The following is a 22,299-nucleotide window of genomic DNA, read 5'->3' as shown; positions in this document are numbered from 1 at the left end:
AATTTATTGAAACGCGTCAAAATATGAAAACAAGGAAGGCGAGTCGTGGAAAAAGACCTTCGCAAACTTCCAATTAGTTCGCAAATGTATCCTATGTAATCGTTTCAGAGGAACACCACCCCACCTTGTGCTCGTCCTTGAGGGTGCAGTCGAAGGACTGGTGCAGCACGCCCTTCAGCCGGTCCAGCTCACCCTTGGCACCGTCCACTTCTGAAACGCAAAATTGTAACTTCGTAAAATTTCAAGTTAATAGTATGCCGAACATTGGATCAGCTCCCTATTATTCGATAAAAATGTTGTTTAACGATGAAAAAATAATTAAAAAAAAAATCTTTTTATATTATTTATGGCTTAGATGGGTGGACCAGCTCACAGCCCACCTGGTATTAAGTGGTTACTGGAGCCCATGGACACCTACAACGTAAATGCGCCACCCAACTTGAGATATAAGCTAGATTATAAGGTCTCAAGTTACAACGGCTGTTCCACCCTTCAAGTCGAAACGCATTACTGCTTCACGACAGAAATAGGCAGGCCACGCTTTTTTACAATAAATCATTTTTTCTTACACTATTTTTAATTCAAATTTATTAAAGTTTATTTTTTATTTTTGAATTGGTTTTTCTATAAAAGCGTATTTTGTTACATTTTTTTAAAACTATTATTTATTTTTGATATATATAGTATAGTGTAATGGGGTCGTGCGTGCTGACCGTCTGCGGCAGGTGCGTGCGCGATCTTGAGCAGCAGCGCGTGTCCGGCGGCGTGCGCGGCGCGCAGTGCGGCGCCCGAGCCCAGCGCGCGCACGCCGCCCGCCGACAGGATGGCTATCGACGAGCACAGCGCGTCCATCTCGTCCATGCTGCAAGCGCGCAACAATATATATTTTACTTTTTACATTTTCTTTACAGTTTTTTTTACAGATATTATAACCAGTGGTCGGAGTAGGTGGATTGATTTTATATATTTGCGTCAAGATATTATAATATTGACACGCTATTTTATTTATAAAGATTGTTTTTTTAAATTGAAAAAAAAAATTAATCCTCATCTGATACAATTTCTATATTTATGAAATAAAGTAACAAAAACCCCTGTCTAAGTTTTGTCTCATACTGACAAGCGTCATTTCTAATTCAACAGAATGGGACAAAATACGGTGTAACTATTCTAAGGTGTTTTTGTATAAAATAAAATACTGATTTCTTTTACCATTAGCTAGCACTGGTAGCATAGATTAATATTATTAATACGTTTTTCACCTTAAGCACAGATTCATGCTAATTTCAAAATTCCGGAACAAATATCACAATAAATACGAATTTCCGGTATTTTGGAGGCATATCCATATTATCCTCTACCTTTGACGTCAACGACCTTGAACAATCTACCTACTCCGACCTCTAATTATCACTTAAATTCATTTTTTACAGACCTCAAAAGATCAGACCATTTATTAGATCTTTATTATTTTAAATTGAACATTAATAATTTATTGAGTATTTTCAAATCGTAACACAAATACATCATAATATTATAGAATTGTTCACTAATGCCTTTAACATAAGAATTCAAATGACGTTTTTCAAAATTGATTATTATTATTCGCTTTCTTAAGTTATTTTTGACGTTAATAATTTTAACATTATTACATATTTTCATTTATCGTAACATTTTTTGGCGGGAACGCGAAGAGTGAAGTTGTGTGATTTGTTTTATTTTGTCTATTTAGTGTTTCTTCGGGTTTAAAAGTGTAATGACGGTTGTTTATTAACTGCTGTCTGTGAAAGTGTACAAATGTAGGAAAATGAAAGAAACAAAGCCGTCGGACGTAGCTTCTCGGGATCCTCTAAATGTCCAATGAAAAAGTCTCAGTTAATGACCACCATTTTACTGAGTTTATATTTCATCCCATATCATCTCATTTCATTTAATTTCATCCCTGTTGATTAATGTTTCAAATTAATCATCTTCATTTCATTTCACTCCATATTATCATTTTTCATAAAAATAAGAATATCAATTAAAATAAGACATGATTTAAAGGTCTTAGTCTTAGTTAGATTTAAAGGTCATAAAATCCCTTAAAAAATTCATTTATCGTAAGTGTTTATTGTGGAGGAAATAATAAGTAGAATTTTTTTTTTATTGCCCTTGTAGGCAGACGGGCATACGGCTCTCCTGATAGTGAGTGGCTACCGTCGCCCATGGACTTCAGCAATACCAGCTATGCCTATCGTTAATACATAGTTGGCATTATTTAAGTAAGGAGTAAAGTTGTCGGGTGGCATGTGACCTGTGCGAGGAGATGACGACGGCGCGTCCCCGGTGCAGCGCGCGGCGCAGCGCGGCCCACACGCGGCGGCGCGCGGCCACGTCCACGCCCGCGGTGGGCTCGTCCAGCAGCGTGACGGCCGCGCCCGCCGCCAGCGCCGCGCCCGCCGCCAGCCGCCGCTTGCAGCCGCCGCTGTAGCCCGACACGGGCCGGTGCATGTACTTCTCCAGCCCTACCCAACATATTATGTATATTAGTAGTCGCCCACTTATAACTTTGAACATTATTAGGGTTCTATTGTCAAAAGCTACAATAATCACAGATTTCGCCAAAACCATACTATAGACCAGGGGCGCCCAAACTTTTTTCGTCTACTGCCCACTTTGAGAATAAATTATTTTGTAGCGCCTCCATATTTTCAACTACTTAAAACCGCTATGGTGAGAACTCAGTCGGTGTCTAAAAGTCCTCCTAGATGAAATTACAATTCGCCACCAAAACCTCTACACAACGCCCCCATTTTTTTCTGGGTCTCTTACAGCCCCCCTTTAGGCCTGCAGCGCCCACAAGGAGGCGTTATCGCCCACTTTTGGAAAGGCTGCTATAGACAAATAATATTGAAGACAAACATTAAATCTATTCTCAATTTGACCACAGACTTTAACAATAAACAAAAGAATATATATCCGTGTGTATGTGTGTCAATTAAATGGTAATGTGTGTAATGTTTTATTTATTTCTTTATTGTATTTTTAATGCATAATTAAAAAAATATTAACATTGTGCACTTCTTCTATAAGTGTGGGAAATCTCATATTCCTCCATCAGCGCAATTTTCATAAAAAGAGGTACAAATTTTTTTCCTCACGTATTAATATATATTGATTATCCATATGTTCGATAACGAAAATGGACTAAAAATCTAGAATTAACCATAGCCTTAAATAAATAAATAAAAAATTAAGTAAAGTGAACCATAATTTGTTAAATTGGGTCAATTAGAATAATTAGCGTAATAAAAAAAAAAGATAAATTTTTATTCTCACACTTTCATCTAAGGAGTTAATCCAACTACGTGCGGACGGAGAAATAAAGATATGTCTCCTAACTACGTTTGTTTTGAACAACAGATTTGTAGGATACGATTTAGTGGTGGTAGGACCTCTTGTGAGTCCGCGCGGGTAGGTACCATCGCCCTGCCTATTTCTGCCGTGAATGCAGTAATGCGAGTGAAGTAATGCGTTTCGGTCTGAAGGGTGGGGCAGCCGTTGTAACAATATTGAGATCTTAGAACTTATATCTCAGGGTGGGTGGCGCATTTACGTTGTAAATGTCTATGGGCTCCAGTGACCATTTAACACCAGGTGGGCTATGAGTTCGTCCACCCATCTAAACAATAAAAAAAAAAACGAACATACGACAGTTTCTCCGACGGTACTGACCTACGATCTGTATCCAGGACGCGACCTCGGCGTTCACGTCGACGACGTCGAGTCCGCGCAGGGTCAGCAGCAAGGCCAGGTTCTGGGCGCCGGTCAGGAAGTCGTCCAGCCCGAAGAATTGTGGGCAGTAGCCGAGGGAGCGGAGGTACTGTTGGCAAGAACAACAATTGGAATTATCGTATGCTCGATCGAGTGCTCTGAGGAATTGTTCAAGATGATTCCGTCATCTCGTTTTTACCATCGTACCACCCGCCAGTAGAGCCCAACCGTAGAGTTCATTCATACTACCTCATCCTACACATTTTTGTATTTGTGTCTCTTACCTGTCGTTTTTTCCGTTGCATCCGGTTTGACATCACAACGATTCTAAAGAAGTTTTCACTTCAATAATTTGACACCACAAGGACGACGCACGGCGCCTCAACGTATTGACGTAGGTATATACAAACCGTACAGTAATTTTACTTAATTTTGAAATATACATGAAAATGTCCTTAATTTTTTTTTTTGGCATTTGTATGCAGACGGTCATAATCTGATGGCGAGCGGTTCCTGTAGCTCACGGACATCAGTAACACCAGGGACGCATTCAAGTTAGACTACAGGTGAATACTCTAAACAGATCTTATTTAAAAAGAGACATGTCACAGCGCTCGGTAAGCACCGCAGAGCAGGGTTCATTCTTAAGCCGAATGGTACGTGGGAAATAAGATAACTGGAAACATAAGCGTGGATGAAAGTAGCAGTACCATAAGGGTGTGGATGAACTCTGCTCCAGTGAAGGGGGCGGAACGATAAAGAGATCGTCGGGAATAATTACAAAAAGAGAGACAGAAAGAAAGAGAGAGAGAAAGAGAGAGAGAGGGAGTGGGAGAGGGAGAGGGAGAGGGAGAGGGAGAGGGAGAGGGAGAGGGAGAGAGAGAGAGAGAGAGAGAGAGAGAGAGAGAGAGAGAGAGAGAGAGAGAGAGAGAGAGAGAGAGAGAGAGAGAGAGAGAGAGAGAGAGAGAGAGAGAGGACCGAAGTCTCTCAGTAGCCCCAATGCTCAAAGTATGGATTACATTTTATGCCAGTAAGAGACATTTCTATAGATGGCAGCATTGCGGCATCATATGTTTCATTGAAACGGCAACACTAACCGGTCCGACGCTGCGCTTCAGGTGGTAGCCGTTCGCGAAAATGTTGCCTCGAGTGGCGCACTCCTCGGCCGTCAGCATCTTGAAGGTGGTAGACTTGCCGGCTCCGTTCACGCCGAGGAGGCCAAAGCATTCTCCTGCGAACAGCGTATCACATATTAGTAGCGGTCCGGAATTTAAACTTTTTGGGTGACCCAAACAGTAATTAAATTTTCCGCGGATAACCACACCCCAATATTGTAAGTGTTTCCGTTGGGGATCCTTTTTTTTTTCGAGGTCGAACCTCATGGAACTCTTCCACGCCTAGGGGGACCACTCCCCTACATTCTTACACCCGACGTCCGATCTCCACCCGGGGTCAGAACCCGGTCAGAGTAAGGGCGTTTCCACGGTCAATATTACAACCAGACACGCGGCACTATCCTTAGAACGCCTGAGCCTCGAGTCGTCAAGGCGAACCGTTGGTTATCCTGGAATCAAAATACAGATATGCTTTCCTTATTAATGCGCACCTTTCTTAACCGAGAAACTGACTCCTTTGACGGCGTTGCAGGACTTGCCGAAGATCTTGGGGTACCTCTTGTGCAGGTTGTCCGCTAACAGAACGTCCTTGATTTGGTTGCTTGCTGCGCACAAAACAAAATAAAAAATTAGAACTTCTCTCGTAGAAAACTATAAGCAACCGGGCCCCGGTAACAAAATGTATAATATACCTAGTCAGGTCATAAATTCTGTCACATGTTTAATTTAAAATAATTGAAACAAGTTTATTCATTATGTAACCATTCATATACCAAAATGAACTAAATAAAACATAGATTCTTATGACACTAAAGTTTATTCAAAATGACCTCCGTGATTTTGAATACAGGCCTTCAATCTGCGCGGCCAGTCGTCTATCGCAGCACGAACGAGGTCCATGTCAATATCGGCGGCTGCCTTAATCAAGGATGTCTTGAGTGACTCCAAATTGGGATGAGGCTTTGAGCACGCCTTTTCCTCCAAGTGTTGCCATATCTTGTAATCTAACGGATTCAAATCTGGACTGGAGGAGGGCCAGTCTTCGTGCCGGATGAAGTCGATTTCACGCGCCGCCAGCCAGTCTTGTGTGCTCTTCGCTCTATGAGCTGGCGCCGAATCTTGTTGGAATACCCAGCGCCTGTTATTGAACATGGTATGAGAAACAGGTTCCACAAGGTTCGTCAGGACTGTATTTTGATACACAACTGCATTCGTTTTTACACCTTTCTCACAAAAATGTACCTCTGTTAAGCCCCAATAAGAAACTCCCAACCCTACCATGAGCGAGGATGGAAAATGACCTCGTTGGACACGCGGAATACGGTTGCTCGCTTCTTCACTACTGTGTGCGTACACCTTATCATTTTGTTTGTTGTAGCTCTCTTCTACGGTAAAAATTTTTTCATCCGAAAAAAGAATTTCCCGATATTTTTTTCCCGCGTACCGCTTCAACAAAGCGCGGCATCTCTTCAGTCTCAGGTCCATTAGACGAGCATTCAAACGATGTCCTGTTTTTCTTCAATATGTCCGAAGCCCTAAGTCTTCCTTTAACACCCTTTTCACCGTGGTTCTGCTTAACCCCATCTGAAGGCCCAACAGTTTCTGCTTACGTTTGGGATTTCTTTGAATTCGCGCCTTCACAGCTTTTATCACTGCTGGAGTCCTAACAGACCGAGGGCGACCACTTCTTGACCTGTCATCTACACTAGAGTTTTCATTGTATCGTTTGATGGTACGATAAACGAATCTTTTGGTTATATTCAAAATTTTCAGTATGTTAAAAATTTGAATTGGCGCGTAACCGCAACGATGCAACGCAATAACTGCAACACGGTCTTCTTTAAGCGTCCACTCCATATTTAAAAATGAGTAAAATTCTAAAAGTATACATTTTTATTTTCATGAACAATTCGAAATTCGAATTCAATAAACTTTTTTGTGGCCAGCATTCTAAAAGAAAAGTTTTTACTGTGTGACAATACTTATGACCTGACTAGGTATATAATAACTTATTCGATTACAGATGACCCTACTATAACAAGGTACTTCTACAACACAATAAAGAGATTCTTACAATATATTCTAAACAGACCTTCCACATGTCCACGGCTCGAACGAAATATGCTTCTAACTCTTTTGTCCGTAGATCTTGTAGGTTGTATGATGCTAAGTTCTCTAATGCTGATATCTTTTGCTTGTCACTTGTAGCATATAGAAAAGCTATTTTGGAGTGTTTATAGGGTGATTTGGCCCGATAAGTGTTGTAGTTTTATAGTGTGAGTTAATGTATAAAATGATATGTGCGTATTGTCTTACTTTTGTTTTTTTTTTTGTAATTTAAATTTTTAAATTTACTTCTTGTTCACTGTCTACTTATATGTGATTTTGATTGTGGAAACATATTTGGTTATTGTTTTAGCTATATTTTTTTAAATATTGTATGTTTTGTATTGTACTCTTTGTTTCCCAAATAAATAAATAAATATTATGGGAATAACTGGTGGGAATAACTTTTACTGGTGGTAGGACTTTTTGTGAATCCGCACGGGTAGGTACCACCACCCTGCCTATTTCTGCCGTGAAGCAGTAATGTGTTTCGGTTTGAACAATGGGGGCAACCGTTGTAACTATACTTGAGACCTTAGAACTTGTATCTCAAGGTGGGTGGCGCATTTACGTCGTAGATGTCTATGGGCTCCAGTAACCACTTAACACCAGGTGGGCTGTGAGCTCGTCCACCCTTCTAGCAATAAAAAAAAAAGAAAACGTACGCAGTGTGATCGCCTTGCTGACGTAAGCGGCCTCGGCGCGCACGAGGTCGGAGGGGGAGGCGGCGGGGGGCGCGGCGGGGTAGGCGCGGTTCATGAGCGCGTCGAAGCAGCCGTTCAGCCAGCCCCGCTCCGAAAGGAGCACCAGGCTCTGCCGACGTCATTTTCGTATCGATATGGTAGGTGACAACACTAGATATTATTGAAGCGGCACTTCTTTGTGCACCGGAGCAAATATGTAGGTCGAATTTGTCCGATTTGTCGAAAAAGCGGAAATATAGATCTCTCTACCCTATCTCTTAAGTTGGACCGAACTATACACAGTATAGTAAGTCTCATTAATATCGGTTCATCAGTTCAAAATTTCATCACAGACAAACAACGATACCCGGATTTTTACGTATAGAGATCGATTACTTTTTTATTTTCAAAGCATTGGTAATTTAAATGTTTAAATGTAAAGCATTGGTAATTAATAGTTGGTATCGGAAACCATCATAATATGAATGAGTTATTGGGGAGTGCGGTCGACATGATAAGACTGTTTATGAACATTAAAAAACTTACCATTAAAAAGGCGAACTGAACGAACAGCATTATAACGAAGCGTGTGGGGGCGATGTCGTTGAAGCATAGGTAGCACGTCGGATCCAGATCCTTTGAAACTGTTTTAATGAATATTCTTTTAATGTGTTTGATAAGGATTAAAACACGGAATAGAAGTGGCACTTCTTTGGGTGCTACGAAAATTTTCAAGGTCAAAAGCGATTGTCACATTTTAATGTCGATTTATTTATCTCAAAAAGCATGGAAAATATATCTATTATAGTATAAAAGAAGAAGTTCCACTTCTGGTGGTTGTCTATGTAATATAATTTTTTTTAGTGCAAGTCTTCGAACTATTACCTCCCACATTTGAGTATAACATTACCTTGAAACTTCCAACTACTGATTTTAACGCTAACCCTATTATATAGTTTCAACTCACGTACAAACAGAACAAATATACGTTAAACTTTGTGACGTGCTGCCCTATTTGAAACAGAATCGCAAAATCCCGGGATGGCGGCATCTCCTTAGTGCAGCCCTGTACATCTCGCCACTCAAACGAATGTACAGTGAATGCTGCGGTTACCGAAACCGGTCGCCAGTCGAGGCAACAACACCGAGACGAACGCATGTCGCTCTGCGCTCCGCCTATATTCAACACGATTCAACACGATATAACCGACCAGCAGCTATAACTTCATTAACACAGTACCGGTGGTCATCTGTCTCCCGATGGCGATGGAACAGAACTCCGAGTCCAGTTTGCACATGGCGTTGTTCACGGCCCGCATGCCCGCCAGCACGCTCGCCACCATCACGGTGTGAGGCGGGACCACGTAGTTGATCACCGAGAACACGTAGTAGGTAACACCCTTCGCATCATCGAGGATCGTGAAGATGACGCTCACTGAGGGCGTGAAGATGCCTGAAGAAAAATGAAAATAAAAATCAAACAAGAGATATAGTTAATACACTTTTATTAGCTTCAGACGTATGTATGGTAGTATGTATGTAACTGTAGGTAAGAAATCACCGAATCACCAAATATCACCGAACTGTAACGGAATCTTTGAACATGATTTTGACCCCCTTCAAAACGTCGGATTAACTCGAAATTTGGCATACTTATTAAGGACCGATGATAATTCAATATTTTAAATAGTTCGATCCGTTATCCTTACTAGGATAATCAGGATTAGCGATTTTTGTTTTCCTGAGACCCGAAGGGTCTGCGTCAAAACCAAGAAGGGAAAAAACAGCAGGCGCGCCGATCACCTATTTCTCGGAAAAGTTAACGATTGATTTAGATGATTATGAAAAAAAAAAAACAACTAAAAATTGAAAATAATTTTTAATAAATTTGAATTAAAAATAGTGTAAGAAAAAATGATTCTATTATAAAAAAAAGCGTGGGGTGCTTTTCGGGATATTATCAAAATATTTATAACTATTAATATTATGCGCCTATTGATATTTTCTATAAAATTTATTTTTAATAATTTTTTTAACTATTATTTATTAAATACAAACTATTACGAGTATCGTCAGCGATAAAAATGAATTGCTAAACATCACATCCCTAGTCATGCGGTACTGACAGATGTTAACGTCATACAGGCAAAAGTCACCCGCACAATGCTACAGAGCGCATAGTGTAGAGCATCTTGAAATATTTGAAAATGACAAACTTCCACTCGTCCCCAAATTTTATCTGATCAGCGATAGATGTCGCTGAATCCAAAACACAGAAGTTCTGAAGCTTGACTGCCCCCAGATGAACAATATAAAAGCTTGTGTTCAATGGTTAACTTAAGGTCCTATTTATAATAGAGTTATAGGAGTGTTATAAGTCTGTTGTGTGTATACTGTCAAAGGATTGTTATTGGTAATGGTCTGAGAGTTAAACCACTCAATAACAGTTCGATTTAGAATTAGCAAGGCCCCTTTGTGACATCGAATGATATGTTAGTATATATCGGTTTGAAGCGGGGATTCCCAAGCCATTTCGGACAAGATATCCCAAAATGAACTTATACCTCAGTCGAATTACTTTAAAAATTCTATCTCTAGTTTTTTCTCTATTGAATACAGAATATTTACTAATTTAAAAACATTGTGTTTGGTTAAGTGAGTCCTCACTTAAAAATTTTTTCTAACAAATAAATTAACAATAAATAGAGAGAAATTTCAGTGAATAAAAATACAACAATGGTCTGTGTCACGGAAATTTTAGTCATTCTTATAACTATACTTATAACTAAGTTGGTACAAATAAGAAAATCTATACAGTATCTTGAGAGTTTTAAATAAGAGAATGTGTTAATTAATAGGGGTCTATTTTTACTAGATCTTGCCGAACCTTTAATATCAGTTTTCAATAATGTCGACCACTTTGAGAATCCTTTGTTTCAACCATTGATATGTATGTATTATTACGAATACTAAATATGTTTGTGTATTATTTCGTTTCGGCGTATCATAAACACCGGCCATAGCCAATTAAGCCGATGCTCTGGTGATTTAATTAAAATTTAAAAGCATTGTGTTTCTTGTCACTATATAGACTGTATAGCTCTGTGTGACTATATAGCGTAGTAGCGTAAGAGCCCGGTCACCGTCCTCGTCGAACCCGTTGCTTGTGACGAAGGGTTCGGCGAGTAAATTAACCCATGGACCTTCTTCTCAGTGGGTCGCGTTTCCGATCCGGTGGTAGATTTTTTATTATTATTTTTATTGCTTAGTTGAGTGGACGAGCTCACAGCCCACCTGGTGTTAAGTAGTCACTGGAGCCCATAGACATCCACAACGCAAATGCGCCACCCATCTTGAAATATAAGTTCTAAGGTCTCAAGTATAGTTACAACGGCTACCCTACCCTTCAAACCACCCACCCGCGCGGACTCACAAGAGGTCCTACCACCAGTAATTACGCAAATTATAATTTTGCGGGTTTAATTTTTATTACATGATGTTATTTCTTCACCGTGGAAGTCAATCGTGAACATTTGTTGAGTACGTATTTCATTAGAAAAATTGGTACCCGCCTGAGATTCGAGCACCGGTGCATCGCTCAACACGAATGCACCGGACGTCTTATCCGTTAGGAAACGACGACTTCAAAATTTTGATTTTACGAAACACTGCTCCTGATAGGGCCAGTGCTAGCAACACTCCCTGTTTGAGCCTCGTGAGCTCACCTACACGTCAAGGAGAAGCTGAGATACCCTCTCAAGGCTATAAGCATAGTTAGGAAAAAAAAGCGTAACAGCGCCCCTAGCGGCAAACTTATTTGTATGAGTTAACTTTTACGCGATCGAGATTACAAAAAACTAACTAGGCATACATGTCACGAACCACACTCACCGAATATAATAACGATGGCGGATAGCACGATAGTGGCCGACGTCTCGTTGAAGTGGAAGCTCACTAAATATATTAACGCGAAGAAAGCCATAGCGCCGAGCTCCAAGATTAGGAAGAACGTTACTGAAAATAAATATATTTATATATGTATATTATACGGCATTATTTTATATTATATATATAATTCTACGTGAAACAAAACAAAACGGTGCACGTGCAACTTGGTATACGCGAATGAAGTGAAACTTCTACTTCGATGTGTATGTACTATTGTGGTTTTCTTCATTTTTCATCCTTAAATCAGATTGCTCTTGTAATAGGGAAGGCTGTGTATAAGAGATGTGACATCTTCAACATTTATATTACATATATTTAAAATAGAAATATATATATATATATATAAATACTCGTTGCCAACGCTCGCGCTGGCCTGTAACAGATATATTATGCATATGCGTTCGAGTGCCACACATTCACTCTCGCTCTGTCTCTTTCTATTCCCTCTCCTCAGGAGCGTTAAACGTTTAAACCAACCTTGTTGGAAGTCGCATTAGAAGTTTCACTTCAAAAAACTTCATTTCACGCTTCAGTAATAATATTAATAAAATCATTTATTACTCTTTCCAGTACTCCCAAGAGGTTCAAGATCCCGAGGTAGGCCCAAGAAACGCTGGTTGGATATGGAGGAGAATAACTTCAGTCAGAAGGATGCCGAAAACCGGGCAAAGTGGAGGAGTTTAAGTAGGAAAGCGGATCGTAGCATTAGACCGGGAAAACGTTAGGAAGAAGATTACGTTTTCTAGTACTAGATCCTTTTGGTTATTCATGCTAAAAAAGAAGATAAAGTCAGATAAAGTCATGGCCTGTCTGACGTGATGTAACCCATTAACGACACTTCCTTCAAGCGGTATAACAGCAATCCCACTATCCAAACTATAAGGGAGAGTTGCCTCGCGTCTAATTCAAATAAGAATAGGAACTAGAGGGAGAATACCGCAGGACTTGCAAGTCGTACTTACACATTATTTTTTTTTTGAAGGGATTTTATGACCTCGTAATACAAGACTTTTAAGTCATGTCTTATTTTAATTTATATTCTTATTTTTATGAAAAATGATAATACGGAGTAATATAAAATGAAATGAGATGATATGGGATAAAATATAATCTCAGTAAAATGGTTGCCATTTACTGAAATGGTTTTCAGTGGAGTTTCTGGAGGATTCCGAGAAGTTAGGTCCAGTGGCTTTGTTTCATTTTCACACATTTATGCACTCTCACAAATATTAAACAGTTAATAAATCACCGTTATTACACATAGAATTCTGAAAAAACACTAAATAAACAAATTACACAACTTCACTGCTCGCGTTCCCGCCAAAAATTCGTACTCACGCAAGAAGCCAGGCTGGTTGATGGTCTGGTCTCGTTCGACGGTGGCCGCGATGACCAGCGTGGGGACGACCAGCGCCGCGGTGCAGACGGCCAGGTGGAACAGCAGCGTGGAGGCCCAGTGCAGCTCCGGCGGGCAGCCCGACATGACGTGCGTGTGCCGCGCGCCCGACTCCCGCTCCGCACACGGCAGCGACACCGCGTTTATGGTCGTCGATAGAATCGCTGGGGAGTCGAGTGTTTATTGTTAGAAGCTGATGATGACACTGGAGACGTGGCCTAAGTGACGTCAATGATGGTGTGATGTCGGGAAGGCGCGTGGCGTGATGTTGTTAGGAAAGGGGGGGGGGGGGGGTTGGCGCGTCTGGGCTCGAGGCGTGGGCACAAGCCATCCTTATCTTTTGCTGGCGGCAGCCGGGACGGACGGACGTTCACATCGTTGCACAATCGTTGTATTTTATTACTGTCGAAGTTATTATTGTCAAAGTTTAGTTTTTGTCAAAATTTAGTTGCATTCTGTTAAATTTACTTAATTTACGTTGTTAGTTATAGTTAAAGTGATTTCTGTCTAGGTTATATCGTTTATTTTTTTTAATAGTAAAATTAGGGTGCTTATAATATTATTTATTTATTTATACTTTATGCACAAAACAAAAGTCGTACACAGGCGGACTTAATGTATGACTTAATGAGTCTTTGCCGAGTATAAATATTCAAAATAATTTTCATAACGATGCATTCGTGTTGAGCGATGCACCGGTGCTCGAATCTCAGGCGGGTACCAATTTTTCTAATGAAATACGTACTCAACAAAATATGTTCTCGATTGACTTCGACGGTGAAGGAATAACATAGTGTAATAAAAATCAAACCCGAAAAATTATAATTTGTGTAATTACTGGTGGTAGGACCTCTTGTGAGTCCGCACGGGTAGGTACCACCGCCCTACCTATTTCTGCCGTGAAGCAGTAATGCCTTTCGGTTTGAAGGGTGGGGCAGCCGTTGTAACTATACTGAGACCTTAGAACTTATATCTCAAGGTGGGTGGCGGATTTACGTTGTGGATGTCTATGGGCTCTAGTAACCACTTAACACCAGGTGGGCTGTGAGCTCGTCCACCCATCTAAGCAAAAAAAAAAATCTGTACTATTGCAAATGCAATAATTACAGGTAGACTGAAGTCCGATAATCATTTTTTTAAGGGATTTTATGACCTGGTAACTAAGACCTTTAGGTCATGTCTTATTTTAATTTATTTATATTCTTAATATTATGAAAAATGATAATATGAAATGAAATGAAATAAAGATGATTAATTTGAGATATTATTCAACTGGGATGAAATGAAATCATATGAGATGAGATGATATGATATGAAATATAATCTATTCTCAGTAAAATGGTGGTCATTTACAGAGTTTTTTTTCAGTGGACTTTTTGGAGGATCCCGTGTAGTTACGTCCAGCGGCTTTGTTTCATTTCCCCACATTTGTTCACTTTCAGATTCTAAGCAGTTAATAAACCACCGTTATTACACATTTAAACCTGAAGAAACGATGAATAGACAAAATAAAACAAGTAACACAACTTCACTCCTCGCGTTCCCGCCAAAAAGACAATCCAATAATCTGAGCAGAAAAATCTGTCTACCCTCTACCTAGATAGTTTTTGTAATATGAAGATAAATGAAAATGGTACTCACTGAAAACCACTAAAAATATCCAAAGGAGGACGACGAAGACTTGTTTAGTGTCCTTGGCGGAGGGCGCGGAGGAGTGCGCGGAGGAGGGTGCGGCCGCCAGCTCCGCGCGCACGGGCTCGTTGACGGCGGTGAGCGTGCGCGCGCCCGCCGCCGGCGCGTGCAGCGTCGCCAGCAGGTTCGTCAGGACGTTCACCGATATCGGAGCGGCGTGCCGGATTGTCGTCGTGTACAATGCCTTCAACGACGAAAACGTATATGAAATCTTGGGTATAGCCTTTTTTATTACTGTAAACTGGGAGACTATACTGAGATCTTAGAACTTATATCTCGAGGTGGGTGGCGCATTTACGTTGTAGATGTCTATGGGCTCCAGTAACCACTTAACACCAGGTGGGCTGTGAGCTCGTCCATCCATCTAAGCAATAAAAAAATTTAAAAAAAAAGACTAGCAAGCGGTCCACCTGCTAATACCAGTGTCGTGGCGTGCGATCTCTTTGACAGGGCATAAGACCTACAACGACGGTCCATCTGCTAATACCGAGGTCGTGGCGTTCGACTTTTTTTTACAAGAAATAAGACCAACAACGACTAGACATATACTAAGACAGAGACAAAGACTCGAAAAGAAACAAAAGAAAGAAATGGAGCGAGGGCGGACGTGATTACTGGCAGGCAGTACTTTTACTGCCTTCCTAAAAGACCGACACGAAAATGTCCGCTGTGCATAATGCTGTCCCACCCTTCGAGCCAGCATGAATGACTAACTGTGTGTACTCCTGTGCCTACTTATAAAGACGTGGTAAGATATTATAAAGCATTTGGAACTTGAACTTCCTTGAACTTGAACTTGAAGGAATTTGAACTTCTTATTTTTAATTTTTACAAATTAGCATTTATTATTCTTTAATATTCGATGGAGTGAATATGTGTGCTGGTACAAAGTATCATTAAAAAAAAGCACTGAACTCTGGGTAATTATCCATTAACTCGGTTCAATTAAAATTTACTCGACTGTGGTCCTTCAACAGTCAACAGAAATCAAATCACAAAATATATCACATAATCTTACATAGTTTAATTTTCAAATTAAATTCTGGCAATATTAGCTATGAAGGTCAGAAGGAAGACGATTGTCACACTAAAAAAAAAAAAAATATTAAATACCTTTGCATGTGTGGAATTAAGTTCAACACCCAGAACGTATTTAATGTACTTCATTGGATCACCCTTGGCGTAGCCCAGTGTTGCTAGAAATAAAGAAGAAAAAAGTTGTGTTTCATTAAAGTTTTTCACTGTTATCGATTCTCAACGCGTATGCCAACATGCCTAGCTTGACAAACAAGTTCGAAGTCTAGTCGGGGTCAAGGAGCCGATGTGATTCTTTTATCGCGAAAATTGAGCACGAGTCATTTGCTTAACGGAAGGCAGCGGCTTGGCTCTGCCCCTGGCATTGCTGAAGTTCATGGGCGACGGTAACCACTCACCATCAGGTGGGCCGTATGCTCGTCTGCCTACAAGGGCAATAAAAAAGGGTTTATTAAAGATATTGATGATGATGTGTATGGGCATCCGTCCTCACGTGTTCTACCACCAATAGTAATTTTTTTACTGTTGGTAGGACCTCTGGTGAGTCCGCACGGGTAGGTACCACCACCCTGCCTATTTCTGCCGTGAAGCAGTAATGCGTTTTGGTTTAACTATACTGAGACCTTAGAACTTATATTTCAATGTGGGTGGCATTTAAGTTGTAGCTATGAGCTCCGGTAACCACTTAACATCAGGTAGCACGTGAGCTCATGCACCCGTCTAAGCAATAAACCAAATAAATTAGTAATACTTGTATGTCTACATCAAAGTCACTTACTATTGACGATGTCTGTATTTTCCTCAAACTTGACGTGCGGGTAGGCGTTAGTGATCGCTTTGAAGTTGACTCCCTCTTGGTTCACGTTGTACAAAGCTTTGAGGCCGTCGATGTCCTTGTACAGGTCGAGGGTCATGGGCGCGCTGACGTCGGCCCGCGCGGACCCGTAGTCGTGGTTCACGGACTCCGTGACCAGGCCGATCACTAGCATAGGTATCAGGACTTGCTGAAATTGAACGTGATATATCACAGGTCTAGAAGCGACTGATTGTCACGAGTGAAATTGGACGTGGCGACTTGAGACACGTGGTCGAGAGTCGATTGCGTTTGAATAGTAGAATAGTAGTTATATAATAGAATCGAGATATTGACCTGAAATAGTGGCCTAAAAGATAAGCCGCCCGGAGTGCTCGTATTCGACGGTGTCGGTGTTCGAATCCCGCGGGCGAGTATCAATTTTTTAGGAAAATACGTATTACGCTGCACTAGTTTTAAGTGAAATAGATAATTTTTTTTATTGTCTCACAACTTACAGGAAAAATCTATCGCGGATCATTTCCCAATTAAATATAAATTGATCTTAAGCAGTCAATCAAATGTAATCAAATCTTAGTTATATAATTTTTTTTATTTTTGTTGTTGTGCACTGTCGATTGCACCTATAATTGAGGTGACATCTGCCATGAACTTTTGCCAATTGGTCAATGTTTTGTATTGATGATCACTTTGTTGGTGCAACTTAATAAATAAATAAAGGGGATGGCCCATTTTAGGCCCAAAGCGGACAATAGATTATAGAAAAAATACTTAGTGCATTAATTTTGTCATAAATAAATATGCATTTACTTTCTTGCAAATAAGCGCCACTATAGTTTACAATAAGTAGTTTAAAAAAAGTAACTCTATTGAAAAAACAAGGATTTTTATTTTTGCGGGAAAAATATTGCCAGCTTCAAATCCTTTTACGTATGAAGTAAATATTTTGAGTATATAAATAAAACATATAAATAAATCATTTTAAGTATTATCATTAATCAAACGATTTTAATGGATTTTATGCACATAAAATAACATCGAAGACGTACCCATTGGACTTTAACTTGTAACTATACTTGAGACCTTAGAACTTATATCTCAAGGTGGGTGGCGCATTTACGTTGTAGATGTATGTGGGCTCGAGTAACCACTTAGCAACACCAGGGTGGCTGTGAGCTCGCCCACCCATCTAAGCAATAAAAAAAACTTTACTAGTATTGTTATTTAAATATGTACAACTAAAACAAAAACATAAAAAATAATGTGTACTCGTTAAAAAAAGATTAAGATATAAATCAATTATCGGTTATTTAAAAAAATAATCGATATATGAATTTCATGTAATTATTTTTCTTTATACTGACAACACTGAATTTAATCTGACTGACTGATACTTCGCTTGCTGCTTGTGCTTGTGGTGTTGTGCTTGCGTACAAAATGGATGTGTTTTGATTTTTCTTCGATTTATTTTACTTTTATCAATAACGTTTCATACTACGACTAAAAAACATTGTGTGAATTGTGGTTTTACCCTGACCGAGATTTAAAACCGTGTATATGCTCTCCTTTGCTATTTTTAGATGATACTAATTGTGTATGAAGATGAAGAAAATATAGATATTTAAAGAATTAAGTGTGTTTTTATACCCTATGGGATAAAAATACATTAGGAACATCTTAAACATTAAGAAAAGAAAAGTTCTTGAAGTATCTCACAATCCGACGCTTATTTATATAGAAAATTAACCTCAAAACGAGTTTTTATTTTTATTATATTTTTTATAATAGTGGCGTCAATTTCAATATATTTTTTAGATATCCAATACATTTAAGAATTTGAATCAGTACATTTTTATAGTAATATTTGATGTCCATCTTGGGCCTAGCACACTATGGAGAGTGGGCAATCCCCTTTGCGTCTTTACATATTATTGCGTATTTTTATGGTAGTGCGTACAGTGAGCCCGCACAGTTACAAGCCGCCATTTACCTAGTTCTGTCGCAGTAGTGCGTTCTCGTTTGAAAGTGTGACAGCCGATATACAATCGTTAGTCTCAAGGTGGGTGCCGGCTAGGAGTGGGTGATATAAATCGTATATAGATTCAATATCTATATATCGCAGCAATATCGTTGAATCCGATATCGCCCCGCACGAAATCTATATATCGATATCAGCCGATACACGATATTGCTCGATGTGATGCGCATCGCCATATCGTACCGATTCGTGAATCGAAATCTATATTTCGATATCAGCCGATACACGATATCGCTCGATGTGATGCGCATCGGCATATCGTACCGATTCGTTAATATCAGCAATATTCGTTTGGTTCGTATCGAATCGGCCAGAGTGAGTGAGCGCACGATAGGGATATCATGTGATGAATGAAACAGAAACAGGCATTATCCATACAATTGTAAACCTTATATTTAAGTCCATATGTCTGTAGATTATTCTTAGCGTATCAGCAGGATACAATTAAGGAAAGAAGTTTCAACTTTCGCCAAGTTTCAAAATTTTTGGACAAGTGTTTATAAATACTTAAAAGTTTTTTGTGTTTGATTTTTAAAGTACACATTTTTCTATTTTTAGTTGAATCCAAATAATTGAGTTTATTTCTTGTGTTTGTATTAAACTTTTGAAATCTACACTCTTTTGGTATATTTTGTAATTTTAAATTAAGACACAAAATACTAAAAACTGAAAATAATGTAGCCAGTCCTAAGCCTGGTAAAAGCATGAAGGAAAGTTTTTTTGATATTTTTATTTTCATGTTCTTTTTATTACTTTAAGATCATATTATAAATTGATATCAGAAAACCAACCGTATAACGTTGACTTAAATCTATATCTACTACGATATTATATCAGCGTATCGTTTCAAATCTCAAATATCATGAATCGAGAAAATCTACTAGCATCCATCAATATATAGATTCAATATCCGATATTGATCCTCGATATATAGATACGATTCGATACGCGGCAAAACCGATATTACCCACTCCTAGTGCCGGCATTTACTTTGTGATATTTATGGAAGTTTAAATACAAGTGGATCATGCATTCGCCTAGTGTGGGCCGGTGTTGACGGTTGGAACCGATGCGACCGAGTCGAACGTCAGGGTGACATTGACGTGGTCTATTAAAAAGCACTCACCAATAAGAAAAATGAGAGTTTCTTGGACATTATGTAGTTGAACTGCCTTTTCATTAGGACATTGAATTGTCTGAGGTACAGGGGGAAGCCGGTCAGCCTCTTACTCTGCGGCTCCTGGTAGTCTGGGAACAAAACGAGGATTTTTTTTTCCCTGCCTATGCTGATAGCCTTGAGAGGCTATTTCAGCTTCTCCTTGATGTGTAGGTGAGCTCACGGGGCTCAAACCGGAGTGTTGCTAACACTGGCCCTAGCAAGAGCAGTGCTTCGCAGAATCTACCACCGGATCGAAAACGCGACCCACTGAGAAGATCCGACGAGAAACTCAGTGGGCTGTGTCTGAGGGTTAATTTACTCTCCGAGCCCTTCGTCGCAAGCGACGGGTTCGACGAGGACGGTGACCGGTACCATTTCAGATGTATAATATTATAGTGGATAAAGATACGAACGGTCCGCAGTTTCGCTGGTGTCACCATTGGCGTCGGCGAAGATCGTGTCGACATCGCTGCAAAGTCTGAAACAAGATCAATCAAAATTTCACAAGCCGGTAATCAATTAACATCAGGTGGACTATGAACTCATCCAAGGATCTTAGAAAACAAAAAAAAAAAACATAAGTTTACTGTATCCAAATAGCTGAACTAGTTTTTTTGTAGCGATATTTTTTTCATATTTTAAACTTTAAATGGCTCTTCTTTATATTTGGAAAAATGTTGCCTAAATCAAATAGCCTTTCACCCCTCGATATATTCTTATGAGAAAATAAATATATTTTAAACTTAAGATCGATGGTACAGGTCTGAACCAACTGGTTATTGATACTTTGTGTGTGTTTCAGTAAATTGTGAGTGCATATTTTATTTTTTCATTCCAACCAATTCCTAAACGCATTCAACACCTGTCATTCTATAATAAAATGTAGCTATCTCGCTCTTTACTCAACTTCCTTCTTGTCTTTTTCTTATGTATTCGGTTAAGTGTGCGCTCATATTAAATAATGCTTATTAATTAAGTGTTTTAATCCATATATGAAACTTAGTTATCAAATAGATTAGAAGATTTTTAAAAGCAGAATTCAATTTTTTGAAGTGAAACTTCTTTAGAATCGTTGTGATTTCAAACTAGATGAAACGAAAAAATAAGTCCATAGAGACATAAACACATAAATGTATAGGATTCAGCCGGCGAGAGAATGAGATAGAACACATTAGACGTTCTCTGTCTCCTCTTTGTGCGACTCTTCGTAGCATACCCACTATTGACTAATAAACATTGTCCATATGTATGCTCCTGTGTAGTGGGACAGACAGTATATCGATATATATAAAAATGAATTGCTGTTCGTTAGTCTCGCTAAAACTCGAGAACGGCTGGACCGATTTGGCTAATTTTATTCTTGAATTATTTGTGGAAGTCCAGAGAAGGTTTAAAAGGTAGATAAATGAATGAAAATGCACGGAATTAAATAAAAATAACAATTTTGTTTTTCCTTTGATGTGTCCCCCCGTCGGACGGATTGCTTTTGTTTGTTTTAAGTTTATTTTATACAAAAGTTTGGGTCTTTTATTTATCGATTGAGGCACTACGAAGTCTGCCGGGTCAGCTAGTCTTATTTATAAATTTCACTTCTACCGTGTGTGACGTGCACACACATATACTTTTTTTTTTTCCTATCAAATCTAAGAACTCACTTCAGGAATACTTCCTCCAGCGTAGAGATGCCCACGCCGATGGAGTCGATGCCCAATTTAGATCGGTTCGACTCTAACGCCAGGAAGAGGTCCGGGAACCTGTGGGCGTGCGCGGCCGGCAGACTGTACGCGAGCGTGTTCAGCGACTTCTCCTTGAGGGTCACTTCGGGGACCAGCGACGCGACGGCCGCGGTGATGGCCGCCTCGTTGGGCAGCCCGATCGTCGTGAACGACAGCCGATATCCCGTACCTGGAATTATGTTTTTGTTTAATTAAGTTAGGCACTGAATGGGCAGACTGGAAAGGCCTACAGTCAGCAGTGGACAATGGACAGGCTGAGATGATGATGATGATAATTAAGTATAACTAATAAAAGGACTGGACATTAATCAGAGAGGCCTATGTTTAGCAATGGACAGGCTGAGATGATAATGATAATTAAGTTTACTATAGATTAGTAATGAAATAAAATGAATTATGCTTACAAGTGGTCCCGCAGTAGTCGAAATTCGACTATAATTCTGTCTATAATACTGTATAGGTTATGTTATTTGTACCGACTTGTTATAAGAATGACTAATATTTTTATGTGGCACGGACCATTATTGTATTTTTATTCACTGAATTTTCTATCTATTTATTGTTAAATTTTTATGAGAAAACGCTTTCAAGTGTCCTCACTTAACCAAACGCAACGTTTTTAAATTAGTAAGTATTCTATATTCAATAGGGATAAAACTAGAGATAGGATAGATATTTTAGAGTAAGTAGTGGACGCTCAGTAGTCGAAATTCGACTATAATTAATTAAAATTATAAGTTTAAGCATTATCATGGTCCTATTTTCAAAGATTTCTTATATTTCTATAAATAATGACAGATTTCGCCAAGACTACACTGTAG

At 39.4% G+C, this 22,299-nt stretch overlaps 1 protein-coding gene across 1 annotated transcript in view; it reads right to left on the bottom strand.

The window, feature by feature from the left end:
- The window catches only part of LOC101736702 (retinal-specific phospholipid-transporting ATPase ABCA4), a 55,104-nt gene that overhangs the window by 6,510 nt on the left and 26,295 nt on the right, over positions 1 to 22,299 (bottom strand). Inside the window, exons 15-31 of the mRNA XM_038017601.2 lie at positions 21,398 to 21,647; positions 20,156 to 20,220; positions 19,710 to 19,831; positions 16,510 to 16,735; positions 15,810 to 15,892; positions 14,646 to 14,880; positions 12,947 to 13,168; positions 11,552 to 11,674; positions 8,901 to 9,113; positions 8,207 to 8,304; positions 7,643 to 7,790; positions 5,363 to 5,476; positions 4,854 to 4,987; positions 3,718 to 3,865; positions 2,297 to 2,507; positions 714 to 862; positions 125 to 210 (exon numbers count right to left, since the gene is read on the bottom strand). Coding sequence (XP_037873529.1) covers positions 125 to 210; positions 714 to 862; positions 2,297 to 2,507; positions 3,718 to 3,865; positions 4,854 to 4,987; positions 5,363 to 5,476; positions 7,643 to 7,790; positions 8,207 to 8,304; positions 8,901 to 9,113; positions 11,552 to 11,674; positions 12,947 to 13,168; positions 14,646 to 14,880; positions 15,810 to 15,892; positions 16,510 to 16,735; positions 19,710 to 19,831; positions 20,156 to 20,220; positions 21,398 to 21,647 — 2,627 coding nt within the window. The remainder of the gene's footprint in view (positions 1 to 124; positions 211 to 713; positions 863 to 2,296; positions 2,508 to 3,717; positions 3,866 to 4,853; positions 4,988 to 5,362; positions 5,477 to 7,642; positions 7,791 to 8,206; positions 8,305 to 8,900; positions 9,114 to 11,551; positions 11,675 to 12,946; positions 13,169 to 14,645; positions 14,881 to 15,809; positions 15,893 to 16,509; positions 16,736 to 19,709; positions 19,832 to 20,155; positions 20,221 to 21,397; positions 21,648 to 22,299) is intronic.

Source organism: Bombyx mori, chromosome 19 (genome assembly GCF_030269925.1).
Source record: "Bombyx mori chromosome 19, ASM3026992v2".
NCBI lineage: Eukaryota > Metazoa > Arthropoda > Insecta > Lepidoptera > Bombycidae > Bombyx > Bombyx mori.
This window is presented reverse-complemented; position numbering and strand designations above follow the sequence as displayed.